General features: G+C 36.9%; 2 protein-coding genes across 2 annotated transcripts in view; both read left to right on the forward strand.

Annotated features, from left to right (window-relative positions):
• Positions 1 to 14,867, forward strand: part of LOC139943187 (uncharacterized) — a 55,691-nt gene extending 40,824 nt beyond the window's left edge. The window contains exons 16-19 of the mRNA XM_071940003.1: positions 431 to 487; positions 652 to 824; positions 8,574 to 10,445; positions 11,172 to 14,867. Coding sequence (XP_071796104.1) covers positions 431 to 487; positions 652 to 824; positions 8,574 to 10,445; positions 11,172 to 11,380 — 2,311 coding nt within the window. The 3' untranslated portion in view covers positions 11,381 to 14,867. The remainder of the gene's footprint in view (positions 1 to 430; positions 488 to 651; positions 825 to 8,573; positions 10,446 to 11,171) is intronic.
• A 242-nt stretch (positions 14,868 to 15,109) lies between these two features.
• On the forward strand, positions 15,110 to 16,243 carry LOC139942732 (uncharacterized). The gene has a single exon (XM_071939526.1). The coding sequence runs from the start codon at positions 15,110 to 15,112 to the stop codon at positions 16,241 to 16,243; it is 1,134 nt and encodes a 377-aa protein (XP_071795627.1).
• Positions 16,244 to 19,052: the final 2,809 nt, after the last annotated feature.

Below are 19,052 nucleotides of genomic sequence, written 5' to 3' on the forward strand. Positions count from 1 at the left end.
GTTCGTCACATAACCGTTTCAAATTAGTTTGCACAATAAACAGCAAATTTGTATTTTATTAATGTTTTAACATTATAAATATATGACCATGCATTAAAACACGTAATAATATTAAGTAATACTGGTAGCCCACAATCATGCCCTCACCGATAACTGCACTGTTTGTTCAAATTGATTTTAATCATAATTACCGAAGAGCGAGCTTGTAATTATTTGAAAAAAAAAGACTGAACTGTACACCAAAATTATATGAACATTATTTGTTTTATTTTAACATTGCATATGTGAATAATTTATATTGCATAGGTTAACCAAATTGATGTGATTAAATATTAAACTTTGTACACTCGAACTATGATTTCAGTCCGTAACCTAAGAATATCATTTCGTTCCTCTGATTTATTTTCAGTTAAACTGATTTTCTTTTTAGATCTGTTGATAAAAGTCTTCAAGAAGCACCACAAACGAATCGGAAAGACATTACTGTGTGAGTACCCAAATGGAACATATGGGAAACCTAAAAACAGAAACACAAAATAATTTAAAGGCAAATGTCACAATTAATTTCTTCTATCGAAGTAACTATTCGTTCACTCTTTAAAATGTGTAATATTGTTCAATAACATGTACAATCACATGTTACTTTCGCAGGAAATTAGCCGGAGACGACTTTATACGTCCATTCGACGTGATGTATTTCGGATACAGTGACTTTTCATCATCGGGTTTTGTGTGCCAACGAATTTCCTTATTCGAGCGTAAATGCAGGCCCTGTCATCAGGGAACTTTCGGGTCGCAGTCAGGCTGTAGTGAATGTCCGCCAGGTGAGTTTGCAAGAAATGTAATTATTGTAAGGTGCTCCCAAACAGAAAGGGATATACTATTTATTTAAAAAGGTAAACAAACACTTATTTTTTCCCCTCGAAATACTATTGCATTCCGTCGAAACATTAATTCGTTTCTTGTTTTCGTTTACTTGAAACGATGCTACGTTTCCTCAAACTCATTTCATTCCCTAAAGATATTTGTTTCTTTCCTATAAATATTTGTTTGTTCCCTCAAACATATACAGAAATCATTACCAGATCGCCGCACAATAGGAACATCCTTTAATTTGTGTGTTGTTTGTATATATTTTTCCATTTAATTTTGATGTTATCGTTTTATAAATTGTTTTCGTTATTTATTTATGTAGCAACAAATAAAATATAAAAAAATACAAAAAATTGGGGGAACTCAGACCTTTTAACTATTAATTAAATTCAAGTTTTATCATGCTATCAATAATAGTGAAAAGAGACTTAAAGCCATTGGACATTTTCGGTAAACAGTATTGTCTAAAGGTCCACACTTCGTGTATCACAACTTATAATTTATATAAAACAACAAACCTGAGAAAATGTAGGCTCAATCAGTCATCGGAGTCGGGAGAAAATAACGGTAAAACCCACCCTTGTTTCCACACGTTTCGCCGTGTCATGACTTGTGTTTAAAGATCGGTGTTAACGGTACTCCTACATTAAAATCACTATCAGAACTTGTTAATGTTGTGTTCAGCTATCAATTCATTGTACTGGTCAATTTTTGTCCAAATAATTTGGCTACAATTTTCCCGAAAAAAAATTGACCTCGATTCTTCGATTTCGAAACTTCCCGCCCCGTACTGGTTCCCGGCTATTAAACCAACACTGAAATCCAAGCGGATTTGTAAACCAGCGAACGCAATGAACGTGGTCAAAAAGTGATGATGTCATACCCATGAAGCAACGAGAGTAAACAAAGATTACTCCATGTTACTCCGTGTGTTGTGTACGCGTTTTCATACATACTATAGGCATGCGTGTTACGAAGCTTTTTGCTTATAGTGTATCAGCTATACTACTGCCAACTATTTGGTTGTTTGTGGATGCACTTGAAGTTTCAAAATGTGTGTAAGAAGCCTGGATCGATCCCGAAATTTAAAGCTAAGCATCGAGAGAATTCAGGGGGATTTACTACCACCAGGCCCAAGCCAGTGCTGCTTGTGCATGCTACGACGTCGGCGGGGTCGTCGGCTTGGCCCTGGTCGCAAGTGGCCGTGGAACAGCAAAATAATCAAGTGGCATTACAGAAAAGTGAGGGAGAGAAGCCTGGTAAGTACTTGTTAATAAAAAAAATAAAAAAACATATACTACTGTACTGAGAAGTCTATCTACATTATTAATTCAGGCCCAAGACATGCAATAAGACAAATAGTAAACAATCGCTACTCTTTTCATGCAAGGAACAATCAACTTGTTGTCAAATGACACGATGTGCATGCTCTGAATCTGACCTCACTACCATAAAATGGCTACATAGTGTATTGACTCTGTTGAGTTATGTAATGTACATCCATGTAGCCACCCTAGTGCTATTGGCATGTTTTTGCCCTGGTTTACACTTTCTGGCATGTTCATGCTCAACCATGTGTGAATACTATATTAATCCATTTAAAAAGTTGACTGTTACAATTAACAGTTTACTGGCCTTGCTGACATGTATTTATTTTGGTCTATGCTGGATTGCTGGACATTGTTTTTGCCAAAGCTGCCTAAGAATTGTTCACTCTTTTTTGTTAAGGCACAGCTCAAAAATATGTTCAAACTCCCATCCATTTAATTGCCCATCCATGGTCATTCAGGTTTTTTTTCCTAATTCAGAAATTACCAATTCCATAGAAGTTTAGTGTGAAGTTTTCCTATAATTGTAGTTAATTGGCTTGACACGGTTAATTACATGGAGTGTTTACTATATTTGAATTTGTAAAATAAGGCCAGTTCTTTTTCAGCACTAGTTTTTTTATTTATTTATTTGTTTTTGTTTTTATATACTTTTGTACAAAAATAACTCGCAGCTCTACACTACAATGCGAATGCAGGACGAAGACAATGCAGGACGGAGACATGCTAGCCAGAACTAGAAATGGAGACCTAAGATTCTCAGTCGTTCACCCTCCATCAAAACAATACAGAACCACTTGTCAATAGCATTTTCGGTAAGTAGTATGCATGCACATTTTCAGTGGAACAGATGATTTCTTCATTTTTAGTTTTTCAGCTGCCCCTTTGAAAACTGTTCACGGTAGAGGGGGAGGGGATGGGGGTGTTGAATCGGCAAACCCCCGCCCCCTTCCCCCCTGATCTGCACCTGAACAGGTTTGTACTAGTTGTAGATCTGGGTGAGGGGGTTGGAGGTCAGGTTTTCTATCAGACATAAAGAAAATTTGCCCCCTTGCTGTTGTTGCATGTGGACTCCTTATGTTCTGGTTTTGCGTTAACTCATGTAAGGTTCTTTTCAAAACTACGCCAACTCACAGAGAGAATGTCATTACATCGTGTTACGTCAAACCTTACGAGATTGTATTTCTGCCATGTAAATTTTTAAGAAATCCCACATAATGATTATTATTATTTTGTTTTCTTTTCATTAAACAGATACGCAAATTATGCATGCACAATGCACTGGTTCTTTGTCAGCAGGGTTACAATACATGAAAACAACTCCTTCCGCAGCTGGAAAAACATGCAGCATTTCATTAATTTTATTTATTTATTTATTTTTTTTTTTTGGGGGGGTTCAAAGGTAGTGGATTCAACTTTGTTTGAGGACAGAATGACCTGTGCCCAGTTTCATGGATCTGTTCACCACCAAGTTCTACGCTATGATCACCGTTCTCTGCTTACATCCAACCACTAAATTTCTGCGCTAGCTGCTGTGTAACCAGGGTAACCAGGGTAGTACAATCAACTTTGTTTGAAAACAGACTGACATGGTCAGTACACAATGATTTTATTATATTCGTTTAATGTACAATTTAATTTACAAAGAGAACCACAGCTAACTTGGTACATAACATGGCTCATTTTTTTTTAGGGGGCGTTTACAGGGTTGTACAGTTAACTTTATTTGAAGACTGAATGTTCAGATGATTTCGCTATAACTAGGCAACCTTTTTTCAATTTTGATATTTTAAACTCAAAAATAAACTATTTTTGTTTGCAAATACATACATTTTTTGTGTTGTCGTTATTATGGAAGTGTACATGTAGGCTTCTGTTTTTTTTCATATTTCTGCTCACCAAGTTGAATGTTGTTAGCATGTTAATCATAGTGTATTGTTGACAACATGGGACAAGTTTATTGCACATTTAAAGTGCTAAATTAATCAATTTGAACCACACACCTAATTTTATAAGCAACACAAAATTACATTTTGTTTCTTTCAGAGGGTTGGGTGGTTCAAATTAAATTAAATTAATCAATTTGAGCCACCCATCCCTCTGAAAGACACAAAATGAAACTATACAAAGCTGTTCCGTGTTTTTTTTGCTTTGATTATGTGCTTCAATGACCAAGGAGCTATACTCTGATAAAAAGTTTGAAAAATGTTTAGTAGTTCTTGAGATATGGTCCCACTTCCGCTTGACTCGGAAGTAGGGGTCAACACGAGGTCACGGTTTATCAAAGTCACTATTATGCCTAAGGAGTCTATAACTGAAAAAAGATGAAAATCGGTTGTGTAGTTCTTTAAATATGTCCAAGTTCCGGTTGACCCGGAAGTAGAGGTCAAGTTGGGGTCAAAGTTTATTTTGTAATGCCTAAGGAGTCTATAACTGAAAAAAAAAATCAAAAATCGATTGTGTAGTTCTTAAAATATGGTCCCACTTCCGGTTGACCCGGAAGTACAGATCAACTTAAGGTCATGGTTTTTCAAAATTAATATCTAATCCCTAAGGAGTCTTTAACTAAAAACAGTCTAAAATTCGGCCATGTACTTATTGATGTATTGTCCCACTTCCGGTTGACCTGGAAGTGAGACCATATCTCAAGAGGTCAGTTTGAGGTCACGTTTTTTGGCAATTAATCTCCAATCCCAAAGGAGTCTATAACTACAAACAGTCTAAAAATCGGCCGTGTACTTATTGAGATATTGTCACACTTCCGGTTGACCCGGAAGTGGGACCATATCTCAAGAGGTCAATTTGAGGTCACGTTTTGTTTGCAATTTATCTCCAATCCCCAAGGAGTCTTTTTACAAACAGTCTAAAAATCGGCCGTGTACTTATTGAGATAAGGTCCCACTTGCGGTTGACCCGGAAGTAAAGGTCAACTTGAGGTCACAGTTTTTCGAAGTTAATTTCCATGCCCAAAGGAGTATTTAACTACAGACGGTTTAAAAATTATATAAAAGATGAGTGATCCCTAAAGTTGAATAAATGTAAAAACTTGTATTTGACTCAGGATTGTTTGATTTGGTTGCTTTCTTGAGTTCATGACAGTAGTTGTATAGTCCATTGTCATGTGACAAGGTACTTAAAGATAAAATCCTTGTATTTGGTTGGTGGTTTGATGTTTGGTCTAGTACGAGTGGATTTTACTGAACTCTTAACCACCAAACTCTGCGCTTAAGATCACCATTTTCCGCTTACTGTGCAAGCGCGGAATATAATGTGCGAGCTTGGAAGCGCACAAACAAAACAAATCCTTGCTAAGCAGTGTATTTCGCTTGACGTAAGCACATAAATCACTGCTTCTGCTAAGGACTGAATCTTTGCTTCCAGAGCAGAGCATGACATTGGGCCCTTTCGCACAAGATTTTTCATTATGCAAGTTCCCATCATGATAGGCCTGGGTGACCAGTGAAATTTACTACTCGACGAAATTCGAGAGATAAATTACGGATTCTCAAGATTTGTGCCGCTATGTGCTTCACCAAACAGGTAGTCGGGGCTATTTTTGTAGTTAACGTGTGGGCACAATTATAATGGAGTTGAGAAAAACAGTAGTCGCAACTCTTATAATACAGAGGTTTCGCAAGTGTACGGATACACATACAGATACCGATACGTCGAAACAGTGTGTGTTCCTGTGACGCGGAGTTCATACACGTCGGAAATAAACGGATACTGCTTTGCAGAGTTTTACTTGTTTTTTGTTTTCCCCAGAACAAAAACATTTCCCACGGAATAGATTTCACATCGTGCTTGATATAGATATAATTCGTTTAGTCATTTGCAAACAAAACGACGAGAAAATGCAATGTATAAAACACGGGGTCTCTAATCAGTCATGTATATGTCAGAAAAACACTCGTGATGAATGCGAGCGCACTCAAGTGAAACATACCTATAGTTTGCGAAACAAAATTCAACACGTGGCTGATGTGAACGATTATCATATCCGTATCTGTATCTGTATCTGCACGCTTGCGAAACCTCTTAGTCGCGACTTTAACACTAAAGCACACTAGTCGCCCCGGCCTACTTTTGCACAAATAATTATAAAGCACGGTTATCCTGCGAACACAAATAACAATTTTACCTCAATGTTTTTGCAGTGAAAGTTCCACAGGAGTTCAGCACAATTAGTCACATGTAGTAAACCAAAAAAATGTGCGAGTTGTGACGCTCAATAACACATTCCCTGCTAAGCTGTTAAATACGCTTAGCGTATTATCACAATTCCCTGATAACGTAAGCGCTGCAATTCTTTTCTGTAAAAAGCCATTTTCAACACAAAACACAGCCAAACACAGTAAATACCATTCCTCATTTTGTACAAGTTGTAACTCCAGGTATTCTGGTCAATTTCTGCATTTTTATAAAGCAAAATGTTTTGCCTAATATCAGCAACTCTATAACATTGAGCCACTCAACAACCAGAGAAACGTCAGCATAATAAATAAATCATCTGCTGTTGTATTCCTGTCAAAGAGTTTCTGTTTGTCTTGGTCTAATTTCCGAAAGTAAAGCGAAATACTAGAGTTAGTTTAGGCAAGTTGCGCGAACAAGGTGACTTCACCCGTAAATGATTCCAAATCCCAGGCGGTCTATTTTCGTCGTCCACGCTCGTCGCCTGAAACGAACCCGGTCCACGGAGGACGCCACCTCATATTCTAAATACGTTGACATTTTGTTCACTCATTTCTCAAAAACTACAACACTACAGCAAGTAATATTATAAGGGAAGCTTCAACCCTCATTATCTTCAAACTGTTTAAGTTTAGTGTAAATCTGTGGACACATGATAATGTCGTCGTCGTCGTCAAAAACCCCTATTTGATTACGCACGTTCGTTGTCGTCAAAAACACCTATATGATTACGCACGTTCGTTGTCGTCAAAAACACCTTTTAATAACGCACGTTCGTTAAACGAAAACCGTGTGTCCAAAGTATAGGTCCAGAACGCGGTTAGAAAACCAAGAAAAAAAAACTGCGCTGTACACTAAGTAATGGGTCCAGAACGCGGGTAGAAAAACAAGAAAAAGGGACTTAAGTAGACTCTTCTCAAGAAGTCACAACTCATGATAGGTACATACTGAATTGCATTTACCATAGAGAATGTTTAACAATAACGTGGAAGTGACTGCATCCAATTTCAAGAGAAGTCTTTAACCACTACCTTCTCTAAACCATGTAAGTAATTTGTAAAAATCTATGTACTTTTTTTTTTTTTTTTTTTTTTTTTTTTTTCTGTTCCGAAAGTGTCCAATGGCAGGGTTTGTGTACTTTGTTTATGACACAAAGCAAAACGTTAACAAATTTACTCGAAATTACTCAATTAAACTCAAACGGTTTGAAGGTAACGATAGAAGAAAACCTCCTTTAAAATATTGCTTGCCGAGGTGCTTCGGTTTTTGAGAAATGATTACAGCAATGGCTCAAAATTGAGTTTCGTTTTAGAAGGTTTGTGCCATAATGTCAACTCACGGGACGTACGCAATCCTAAATTGAACGTATGGTAACGTTCGGGCAATGAAACCTGAATTTTGATTGATCACCCGATATTCTTACACCATACCTTACTGATTACATAAATGTAAGGCCATGCACATATTGTTTTTTTAAGGGATGATTTAACCTCCGTTAAAACCGAGGTGCGCGGGCTGAATGACTACAATCCCGGCCATATGTAAACCACAATTTTCTCAAAGTGGATTCGTTAAGACAGGTTATGGTAACTACCACATATATTTACTCCACAGGTGGGTTTTACTAGAGCAAAACTGGTCAGTATTCGAATGACGGTTTGAACTGTGAAGTATGAAAATATTCACTTAAAGGGAAGGTACACGTTTGGTAGTTATTCAAAACAAATATTAACTTAAAAACTGACTTGGTAACGAGCATTGGAGAGCTGTTGGTAGTATAAAACATTATGGGAAATGACTCCCTCTGAAGTAACTTAGTTTTTGAGAAAGAGGTTATTTCTCACTAAAATAATGAAAGACTTCTAGCTAGAAGTCTTTTATTCTTACCTAAAAGCACACAAATCGTCCAACAAGGGTGTTTTTACTTTCATCATTTCCTCGCAACTTCGATGACCAATTGAGCCCACATTTTCACAGGCTTGTTATTTCATGGTTATGATGGGATACACCAAGTGATAAGACTGGTCTTTGACAACTACCAAACGTGTACCTTCCCTTAAACAATCGCAACTTTTGGGTAAACTCACCGCGAGCTTCAAATGTTCACATTCGCAATAGTATTCGCCACAGTGTGAGAGCAGCATCAATGCTGTTCTAATGGCACATCTGTTTACTCCACAGGTGGGTTTTACCAAAGCAAAACTGGTCAGTATTCGAATGGCGATTTGAACTGTGAAATATGCAATAAAGGAACTTACGTCTCGCCTGAAGCTTCACCTGGCACGAGAGCTACTGATTGCAAGGTGTGTCCAACAGGAACAGATAAAAGTACCGCTGCAGGGTTCCGGGCTTGTCCATGTGTGGACAACTATTACCGCACTGACCGGTTTGGCGAATGTCGTCAGTGTCCCCACGAAGGGATCAACTGCTCCGGGGAATATCAACATCTTCGTCCGGGCTACTGGTGGACGTGGAACTGGACCTCGCAGAAAAACCACGATTCCTATATGAATTTTGTCAGCAATATAGGCATTATGAAAGACTCGTATGACAGAAGCACGCAGAAATTTAGCGGGAAGTTACCAAAGGTACACAAATGTCCACGCGACGACGTGTGTCCAAATGGTGGATTCGGTATCGACTCAACTTGCAGTGAAGGTTACAAGGGATGGCTGTGTTCTGAATGTGCAAACAAGTATTACTCTTGGCTTGGTCATTGTTTGGAATGTCCGGAGTGGCCGTTATTTGCTGTAGAAGTCTTCTGCATCTTGCTTGTTGTCTGCCTCGTAGTCTGTTTCTTTGTGTGGGATGCATATAGAAGGCATCGTCGGAATGAACGAAATATCGTGAGCGTCTTCTTAGCACGCGGGAAAATCGTAGTTGGTTTTTGCCAGGTCATGGGGGAAATATTCTCCGCTCTAGATGACATTCCTTGGCCGAAGAATTTGCAGACATTAGGATCAGTCTTTAAGACAATGGAGGTTAGCATAGTTGGTTGGTTGATTAGTCCTCGATGCTTTATTCCGGATTTCACCTACCACAATATTTACATTGAATTCTTGGTCGGTTTCAGCTTCATCATATTTGTTGTTCTGGTTGCTTTTTGTTACTATGTATTCAGAAAATGTTACATAAGAGACGCGCAAGGGTTGCCTGCGCACTACAGAAATGATCTCAGTAAAAGTAAACAAAGATGTTTCCTTATTGTCGTCATTTTGCTCTTTCTGTCGTACCCAAGCGTATGCAGCGTTGTTATCACTCTGTTGCCGACTGGGTGTAAGCTGTTTTACATGGATGAGGATAAAGAACTCAACATCACCTTGCTGAGGTATGATTACGCAATAGACTGTGAGAGCCCAGAACACAATGTTTACAACTATGCCGCCCAAACAGCTATGGTGTACGTTGTGGGTTTCCCGCTCGCATTGTTCATTCTTCTGTGGTATAGCAAAATAAAGACCACCAATGGAGAAGATCAAGCATCCGTTTCGAGTCAGGATTCAGATCAAGTGTTGCCCAGTACCTCCAATGATGGGATAGAGGATACAGAAGCACCCGTGTCGAGTCAGAATTCGAGTCAAGTACTGTTTGTTGTCACCCATGATAAGACAGATGACTTTAATAACCTTGTCACAGAGTCAGATGCGACTGTATTTTATGACACCTCAGAGCCAGATGCGAAAATTAGCTGGCAGAGTTTTCTGTGTGAAAACTACAAAGCCGAGTTCTGGTACTGGGAGATCATTGAGCTTACCCGTAAGATCATGCAGACGCTCTTCATACTGCTGTTCGGACCCGAGGACCACTTCACGCTCTTTGTGTCTGTCTTCTTGTCTGTCTTCTTCTTGCTCATCCACGCCTACCTGAAACCAATGAAGGATGCAATTGAACAGCGGCTTCAGTTGTGCTCACTTGGGATCATCTTCATAAACATGCTGGCGGCGTCCTTGCTCCTCATTCCAAATGACGATGGGCCACTTGTAGATGATAGAAAGGGAGTTCTTTCAACTGCGTTAGTTCTGCTTAATCTCATCATTATTGTTTTCGTTGCAAGTAAGTAAACAGTTGGGTTTATCACAACTGCAGTTTTAATTTCTTTCTAATGCATGTGTGTTGTTTTTTTGCATGAATGTCAAATACAAAACACACAAACAAACCGGTGACATAACAGAAATCTTGCCATTAAACAGATTTTGCAAGATGTTATTTTGGTTCGCACACGCCCTCATACGGTTACAACCATATATTTCGGTTATATTTAATACTAGCATGTTACTCCATCCCACAGTTCACTCGTATGTTACAATGCCAATCTAAAAAAATCCATAAATAACTCACACACATTTTGAAACGGCGTCATCAACATTTTACGATGTAAGGAGTGTTTGTGTACCCATAAGTAAGATTGACGATGACATGAAAAATAAGTGACCAAGTGGCGCTACGATATAGATTACAAGATCACTTATAATTGGCTACACGAGTCGCCAATTGATAAACATGATCTCTTGTCACTCCGATTCCACACACGGTTGTAAAAAAAAAAAAAACGACAATACGTCTGTTAAAGATCCCCATTTCGACCAATGAAACTTCCTAAAGTCGCACACGCACACCCCGAAACATTGATTCTACAGAGAGTATATTGCCCAAAAGGGGGAATGGTTTGTGAGGGGGGGGGGGGTGGCGCTGTTTACATAAATAAACTCAAACAAAATATGAAAAGGTTGCTTTTCAATTGTTCTACTATTGCACCATTCGTGTGTTCTTGTATTTTAGTAAGCTCCGTCTGGACTGGCATCAAGACTCTTTCGAGACATGGATGCTTTGCTTGTATAAGAAATGCATCGGTGCAGATGTATAGAAGGTGCCGAAGACGCTACACGAGAGAGCAAGATGGCTATCTGGACGACGAACACTTTCCAATTTTTGACGAACAGGATGAGCAGACCAATGAATACCAAGACGCTTCATCAGTGGTTCCATGAATAAGTAACTATTATTTGCCTGACAGTGTAGTTACAAGCTAAAATGAATATAATTGTAGACGCTGGGCTGCCGGACCAGTTTATTGGGTAGTGAATAACACTGTAGTATATTGCTATATTTAGTTAGTTGTTTCATAAGAAGGCTGATGCAAGATCTTAAACAAAAATCATAGCAACTTAAAATTGATGTTTTGTTCGAGGCTGATGATTTAATAGGGCAAGCCGTATTTTGTATTAAAAAACAAGTTATGGATTACATTTTTTTTCAGACACTATGTATTGTACTGAGGGGCGTTTTAATATCTTTTTATACTTTGTAGTTGCCCTTTTTCGGCAATCTAAAGGTAAAACGGACATGCTTTCTTTCAAACTCAGAAGGCAAAACCTTCTATCATCGCTATAACGAAATGAAAACTATTTCAAACTCCCTTAACTCTTGACACGTAATTCATGTTATTCACAATATTTAAAATGTATACCCAATTCCATTTAAAAACACTGGACACTAATGGTAACTGTCAAGACCAGTCTTCCCACTTAGTGTACAAAATAACTCAACTGCACAAAATAACAAACTAGTGAAAATTTGAACTCAATTGGTCGTCGAAGTTGCGAGATATTATAATGGAAGAAAAACATTATTGTCACACGAAGTTGTGTGCTTTCGAATACTTGATTTCGGGACCTCAAAATCTAATTATGAGGTCTCAAAATCAAAGTCGTTTGAAATCTTGCCGAAACCTTAGTTTTGAAAAGGTAACGAAGCTCCATCAATGCACGCCTTCCTGTTCCATGAACCCTAGACCTTGTCAGATGTTGATTCTCGAATAGAGTAACTGCAATTAAAGGAACATTACATAATTGGTTTTGCTAACAAAACAGTTGCTGGCAGTGTAAGCAATCTATGTAATCACCATATTATACATAAACTGACAAACCTGTAGAAGTTTGATATCGATCAGCCTATTGGGTCACGAGAAAATAGTGAAAAAAATTGCATGACATCGATGGAAGAAACAAAATGAAAAAACAAAAAAACGGTCACTGAGCGATAAACTCAAACGCGAAATTAGATTCTCACTAAGTATGAGATTTTAGTCATAAATATTTAAAAGGATGCTTTCTACTATCATCATAATTAGACCGTGTGAATTTGATGTAAATCTGTGAACTTCACGATTTTGTTTCTTACAGATTCTGTAACGTTCCTTTAAGCCAACATCTCTTTTGTAAACTTAGATCAAATGGAAATCATGTTGCACCCTGCTGCATCCGCATACCTTAAATCCATCTGGCTTTCATATTTATGTGTCGCTCCCCTGTTAGCTAAAATCACAGTTAAGTATAATTGTTTTTCCCATTGTGCTTTTCAACACAACTTGTGAAACGGTAGCTTTCAGATTCGCTTTAACTGACAAAAGAACCGTTTTGGGGAGATGTACGGAACTGTCTATTTTTGGAACGCGCACGAATTATAATAATGATTTACTTGATATAACTGTTGAGGGTGTATTGCATTATGTGCTTTAAAAGAGCTGTGTATTACTGTTGTGAATTGTATTAGTATGATTTTATAGATACTAAGTTTTGTAAAATCGTTGAAAACGTTTCTTTGCAGTATATTTTTGTTTGTAAAAAATGTACTTTCTTTAGATGGTATAACCTTGTTAAATGACTCTGAACACTTTTAGTAATGTCAATGACCAGTCTTCTCACTTTATGTATCTCAACATGGACAAAATAACAAACCTGTGATAATTTGAACTCAATGGTTGTCGAAGTTGCGAGATAATAATGGAAAGAACAAAAAAGCTTGTCACACGAAATTGTGTGATTCCAGATGTTTGATTTCGGGACCTCAAAATCTAATTCTGGGGTCTCGAAATCAAATTCTTTGAAAATTACTTCTTAGTCGAAAACTTTGTTACTTCAGAGGGAGCCGTTTCTCATGTTTTTTGTTTTTGTTTTTTTTACTATTAAAGGCAGTGGACGCTATTGGTTATTACTTAAAATAATTTTAGCATAAAACCCTTATTGGTAACGATAATAGAGAGAGGCTGATAGATACACTTTGCTTTCTTTACATGTTATATTGTGTTGACTGTTTAATTTGTTACGATAATTGGCATGCATTGTCAAAAGTCTACTTATATTGTGTATATGGTTGTTATGAATTGGTATGGAAACGAAGAGCTGTTCTTGTATGGACACGAAGAGCTATTCTTGTTTGATAATGTTGTAAAAGGTCTAAATTTAGTGGATTTATTCATTGAGACTTTGACCGCCGCAAATGGTTTCGGTAGCAATATTTGTGGTAAAATGCTTATCTAAAAAAAGGGGGAAAACAAAAAACAGCTTGATTGAAAGCGATTCTAGACAAGTTCAGAATACTCGCACATCAACCATAGACCTTTCCAAACTACAGAGCCAGTTCCCGGTAAATAACGTTCCGGGAAAATCCCTTGAGTGTTTTCGCTAACCACCACCCCAGCAACCTTTCTCATTATCCAAACTTGGTAACTGAAGGGAGAACTATTTCATGGACTTTTTACACTTATAATCAAACCCCAGGAAATGTAGTAAATATGTTAGCCCATGCGAAGGTTAGGGTTAGTTAAACCCGCTTTTGTTCTCACCAGCTGTTTTCCCCGAAATAAAAAGTTACACCGGGGTTAACCTTCTTAGCCCTACCCCTGTGCAGGGTTAATTATTTTCCGGGAAAAAAGTAATATCTGAGATGTTATTTGTAGTGTGAAAAGATCGACCAAAAGTTCCCGGTTATTTCCCGGGGAATAACTTTAGTGTGAAAAGGGCTGATGAAAGCAAAACACATACCGGATGCAATTGAGAGGTAAGGGAGGGCATCATTATCAAACACGCTGTAATGCCTTGTTGTGTAGCGAGGTACAACAAGGTTACAATAATGTATTGCCGATCTAGGTTTTTGGAATGGAAATCCTGTGATTCATGAATACTCAGTAGGCAATAGGTCAAGAAGGAGAAACTGAGACTCATTAAAATTTACTGAGCTATTGTTATAAGATGAAGGGATTATCGGGTTACAACCGTGAACCTCCGATTGCATTTTGTTAGATTGTCCAAGATAAGCGGGGATTAAGGTCATCTAGACTGGTCCCTTTGTGCCTCCCCCTTTAACTGGTGAGCTTGTGTAGGTCATGAATAAGCCAGTGAAAAAAAATAAAAATATTGATATAACGGTTGGGGTTTGTCTGAAACATTTTTGTTCAGTCAGTCATCTTTTGTTCTTCCTTTTAAGGTGAACTTTATCCTTCATAAGTTATAGTAACGAGTTTTGGTGACTTAGGGGGAAATTATAAAACATGTATACAAATGTGTGATGAACCCCAGCAAATGCGCGTGGACAATAGCTAAATTTAAATTACAACACTATACTAGGCGCGCCAAGACATACTGTACGTACATTTCCACAACAAATCAATAGACTGTGTAAGTCGACCTCGATACAATCTGGACTTCCTGAAACGTTTAAAAGCAGCTTTATAGCGTGTGTTATTAACGTTTTGTGCACTTGTATGGTGATGTAATATTAAATTTCAATCAATGAATCGCGTAAAAAAAAAAAAAAAAAAATAATAATAATAATAATAATAATAATAATAATAATAATAATAATAATAATAATAATAATAATAATAATAATAATAATAATAATAATAATAATAATAATAATAATAAGAGATTAAGAGGATGGATGCAAAGACACGAAAAATAATGACCATGAACAGGATGCACCATCCAAAAGCAGACATTGACAGGATGTACCTGCCAAGATCAACTGGAGGACGTGGCCTGATCCAGCTTGAACTGACCTTCAAAACCTCCACAATCGGTCTAGATGCTTATCTGACGAAAACTAATGACCCACTCCTCCAAATAGTGAAACAACATGATGACAAGAAAAAGCTCTACTCCATCAAAAAAGAAGCAGTAAAATTCAAAAGAGAACTTGACTACTCAGAAATCACACCATCAGATAACGAAGCAACAACTATCTATACAAAGCGAGTAAAGAAGACAGCAAAAACCAAGGGTCATGAACAACTACAGAAAACCTGGGAAGACAAGGTAATGCACGGGAAGTATCCAAAAAGGACGAAAGAAGCAGATGTTGACCAACTGAAGACACACCAATGGCTTAAAAACACCGGGCTGAAAGCAGAGACGGAGGGCCTTATCATTGCCGCCCAAGACCAGAGTCTCGCCACCAGGTCATTTCACCATCGCATCATCAAAGATGGAATAGACCCACAATGTAGGATATGCGGAAAATATGAAGAAACCGTAGACCATATTATCTCTGGATGTCCAGAGCTGGCGAAGACGGAGTATATTCATCGACACAATAAGACAGCGGCGTACCTTCACTGGAAAATTTGCAGGCATTACAACATAGAGACGACAGGGGAGTGGTACAAACATCAGCCGACAACGGTCACAGAGAATGATGTAGTCACCATCCTCTGGGACATGCCAATCCATACTGACAAAGAGATTAAAGCCAACAGACCCGACATCATCATCAAGGACAAGAAAGACCAGAGGTGTATACTAATTGATGTGTCAATACCTTCCGAACGAAACACCTCAATTAAAGTTGCCGAGAAGCTGTCTAAATACAAAGACCTCGAGATCGAGATTAGCAGAATGTGGAGTATGAAGACCGAGACAATCCCAGTGGTCATCGGAGCTCTGGGACTAGTAAAGAAAGGACTGGAGAAATTCATTGAACGTATCCCTGGCAGCATAAGCATCAACTTAGTCCAGAAGATTGCACTCCTCGGCACAGCTCACATACTACGTAGAATTCTGTCCATTAAATAACATCACCCCTTTAGCGCCTCAGATCCATAGTCTGGATCCGGCTCTGTAGGATGTATCGTAGCTAGCATAAAATAAACTTCTTAATAATAATAATAATAATAATAATAATAATAATAATAATAATAATAATAATAATAACAATAATAATAATAATAATAATAATAATAATAATAATAATAATAATAATAATAATAATAATAATAATAATAATAATAATAATAATAATAATAATAATAATAATAATAATAATAATAATAATAATAACAGTAGTAATAAGAAAAAATAAAAATAAAAATAAATAAATAAATGTTTGGTTCTAAGTTGTAAAGTATTAAGTCCACAACATGTGTTAGGGTCTTTAAAAACAGTGAACACCAACGCGGTGCAACGGTTCTTTTCAGAACCACCACAACTCATTTAGAGATTATCGTTACATGTTGTTACCGCAAACCTTTTAATAAAAACAAAGGTAATGATAAATCTGTCATCGTTGGACTTACACGGTATATTATTAGTTACTACAAACAAGTTTACTTGACGATGCAAATCACAATCGAGGAACAAAATGTAAGATTTTAAAAGTGGCAAGGATAATGATTTGTTTTTGATAATTCAACAACGTAGCAGTTTGACCCCCTTTTTGATTGGTAAGTGGTACCATTATTCATAATAATTTTACAGCCCTACTCATCGAGGCATTTTGTGTTGGCCTGATACCTTTTTGTATCGACAAAGATTCGAATCCACAAACAGATTATCTTTGCCACTTTACTTTGATTCCAGTGCAAAACAAACATTCAATTAAATTCAAACATTCAAACATGCCATTGAAGTAAAATATAAATCAGACATTCTTAAATCAGAAACCATTCGTAAAGCTCGAAATCTTAACTATCATTCTCAATAAACGTTATATGCTTTTTGAAATTTGTGTTTTCTATATTTTTATTTTTTTTTTCAATTTCATTATTTGTTTATTCATAACAAAAAAACAGCAAAATTATAAGTTGTCCAATTCGTTCTCCTGGTCGTAAGCGTTTTTTTTTTTTTTTTTTTTTTTTAACCGAAAGATAATTCTAGCATTTCAAAATGATTTCAATTTATTACCATTAATACATACACCGTTAAACATTACATAATAACTCAACAAATGTTGAAAGGTTAAAAAGTTATTATGACTGATTATATAAGGTTACCTAGATAAAGATTATTGATTTCTTATTTGATTGTGAATTGTTCAGAATTCAAAACTTTAACAAACCGTCTTTGATAGTGTAAAAGAGCTGCTTGGTCACCATATGTATATGAACTCCGTTGCTTACCATAGCGAACTATAAAACAAGTATCAGTTGCTGCTCCATACCATCGTTTGCCTTTACCTTTTGACAGTCAGTGTTCAGAAATAAATGTCAATTATGATATTTTCGTTGTTCAAAAAATATCTGTCTGGTACCATTTTAGCTTGTTAGTTTAGTTTATCATGTTTTGTTTCACTAAAACCAAGAGCCTCTGTATTTTTTTTTTAACTGGCAGTAGGAGAGCACAATAATTATGATCTACTTCTTATTTAAAATTTAGTTGAATGATTTTTAACATGTTGCTGTGACCTATTTTAAAAGATTAAACAATAAAATTGTGTTCATGTTTTTGTCTCGTCTTGCATAACACAACACCGAACACTGGTTGTTCTGTTTACAATTTCCATATGTTTTACGGATCACTTGTTTTATCCCCTAAACTAGTTCAGCTCCCTGTAGACAGACATCATTATTCTGTCACTTATAATTCACTAACTAAAGTCAAACACTCACAACGGTTTTCTCTCATTTGTGACCATACATACCAAGCGTTTAGAATTTGAACCAACACCACATTGCCTTAGCTACTAACTTTGTTAACTAATTTACGCCAAGTAATACTAATATTTTTTATTTTTTATTTAGGAGCTTTATAAAACAAAATTAAATTACAACACTTTTAATCATAAACCATTCTTATAACATTTTTTCCAGCAGTTTGGTAACAAGTAATTGTTCTTCAAAGGCTTTTTGTCACGTTTTATCTCTTGAAAAATATGAAACTGTATTTATTCTTCTACTCAATCGCAGCTTACATGTATTTATTTTTTTTTTTAACTTTTTTTCTAAAACCTTGTCATAAAAATGGTTCCTGATAATACAATTTTACCAATAAGTTATCATAACAATTAACACCAATATAAAACTACCTTAACACACAAACATTGATATGTGTCAGAAGTTATTTAATCAAGCTCGAATGTGATACTGGAGATTGGAGATTTTTTGATAAAAGTATTCCCACCTATGTCAAAGCACAGGTACCACTTATCTGTTCATTTATCATTTATTTTAGCAGTTTGTTTTCGCCATGATATTTTTGTCAATGTTTCTGTTAACATTGCCAGAACTAATCTTTCCTTGTCCAGTGCCTAATGCTACTCTCACACTTGGGCGAATATCTTGCGAATATGAATGTTTCGCACGCTTTTCCAACAGTACCAAATGCTTACGCAATTCGATGGCGAATTACCGTCTTCCCAACATTCGCTGAATGTACGGAAGCGCTTTGCATTGCCCCTCTCACAGAGTGGCGAATGTTCTTGCGAACATGAAAATTTGAATTTCGTGTTGAATTCGTTCAAAATGGCGGTTGGATAGTAAATAATTTCATCTCGGTCTCAACCCTCGATCGTCCTCGGTCGGCCCTCTCTTTACCAATATCTTACGAATATATTACCAATGCTTACCAATGTTTGCCAATGCCTTTACGAATGTTGCCAACGCTCACG

The sequence above is a fragment of the Asterias amurensis genome, chromosome 10 (genome assembly GCF_032118995.1).
Source record: "Asterias amurensis chromosome 10, ASM3211899v1".
Lineage (NCBI taxonomy): Eukaryota > Metazoa > Echinodermata > Asteroidea > Forcipulatida > Asteriidae > Asterias > Asterias amurensis.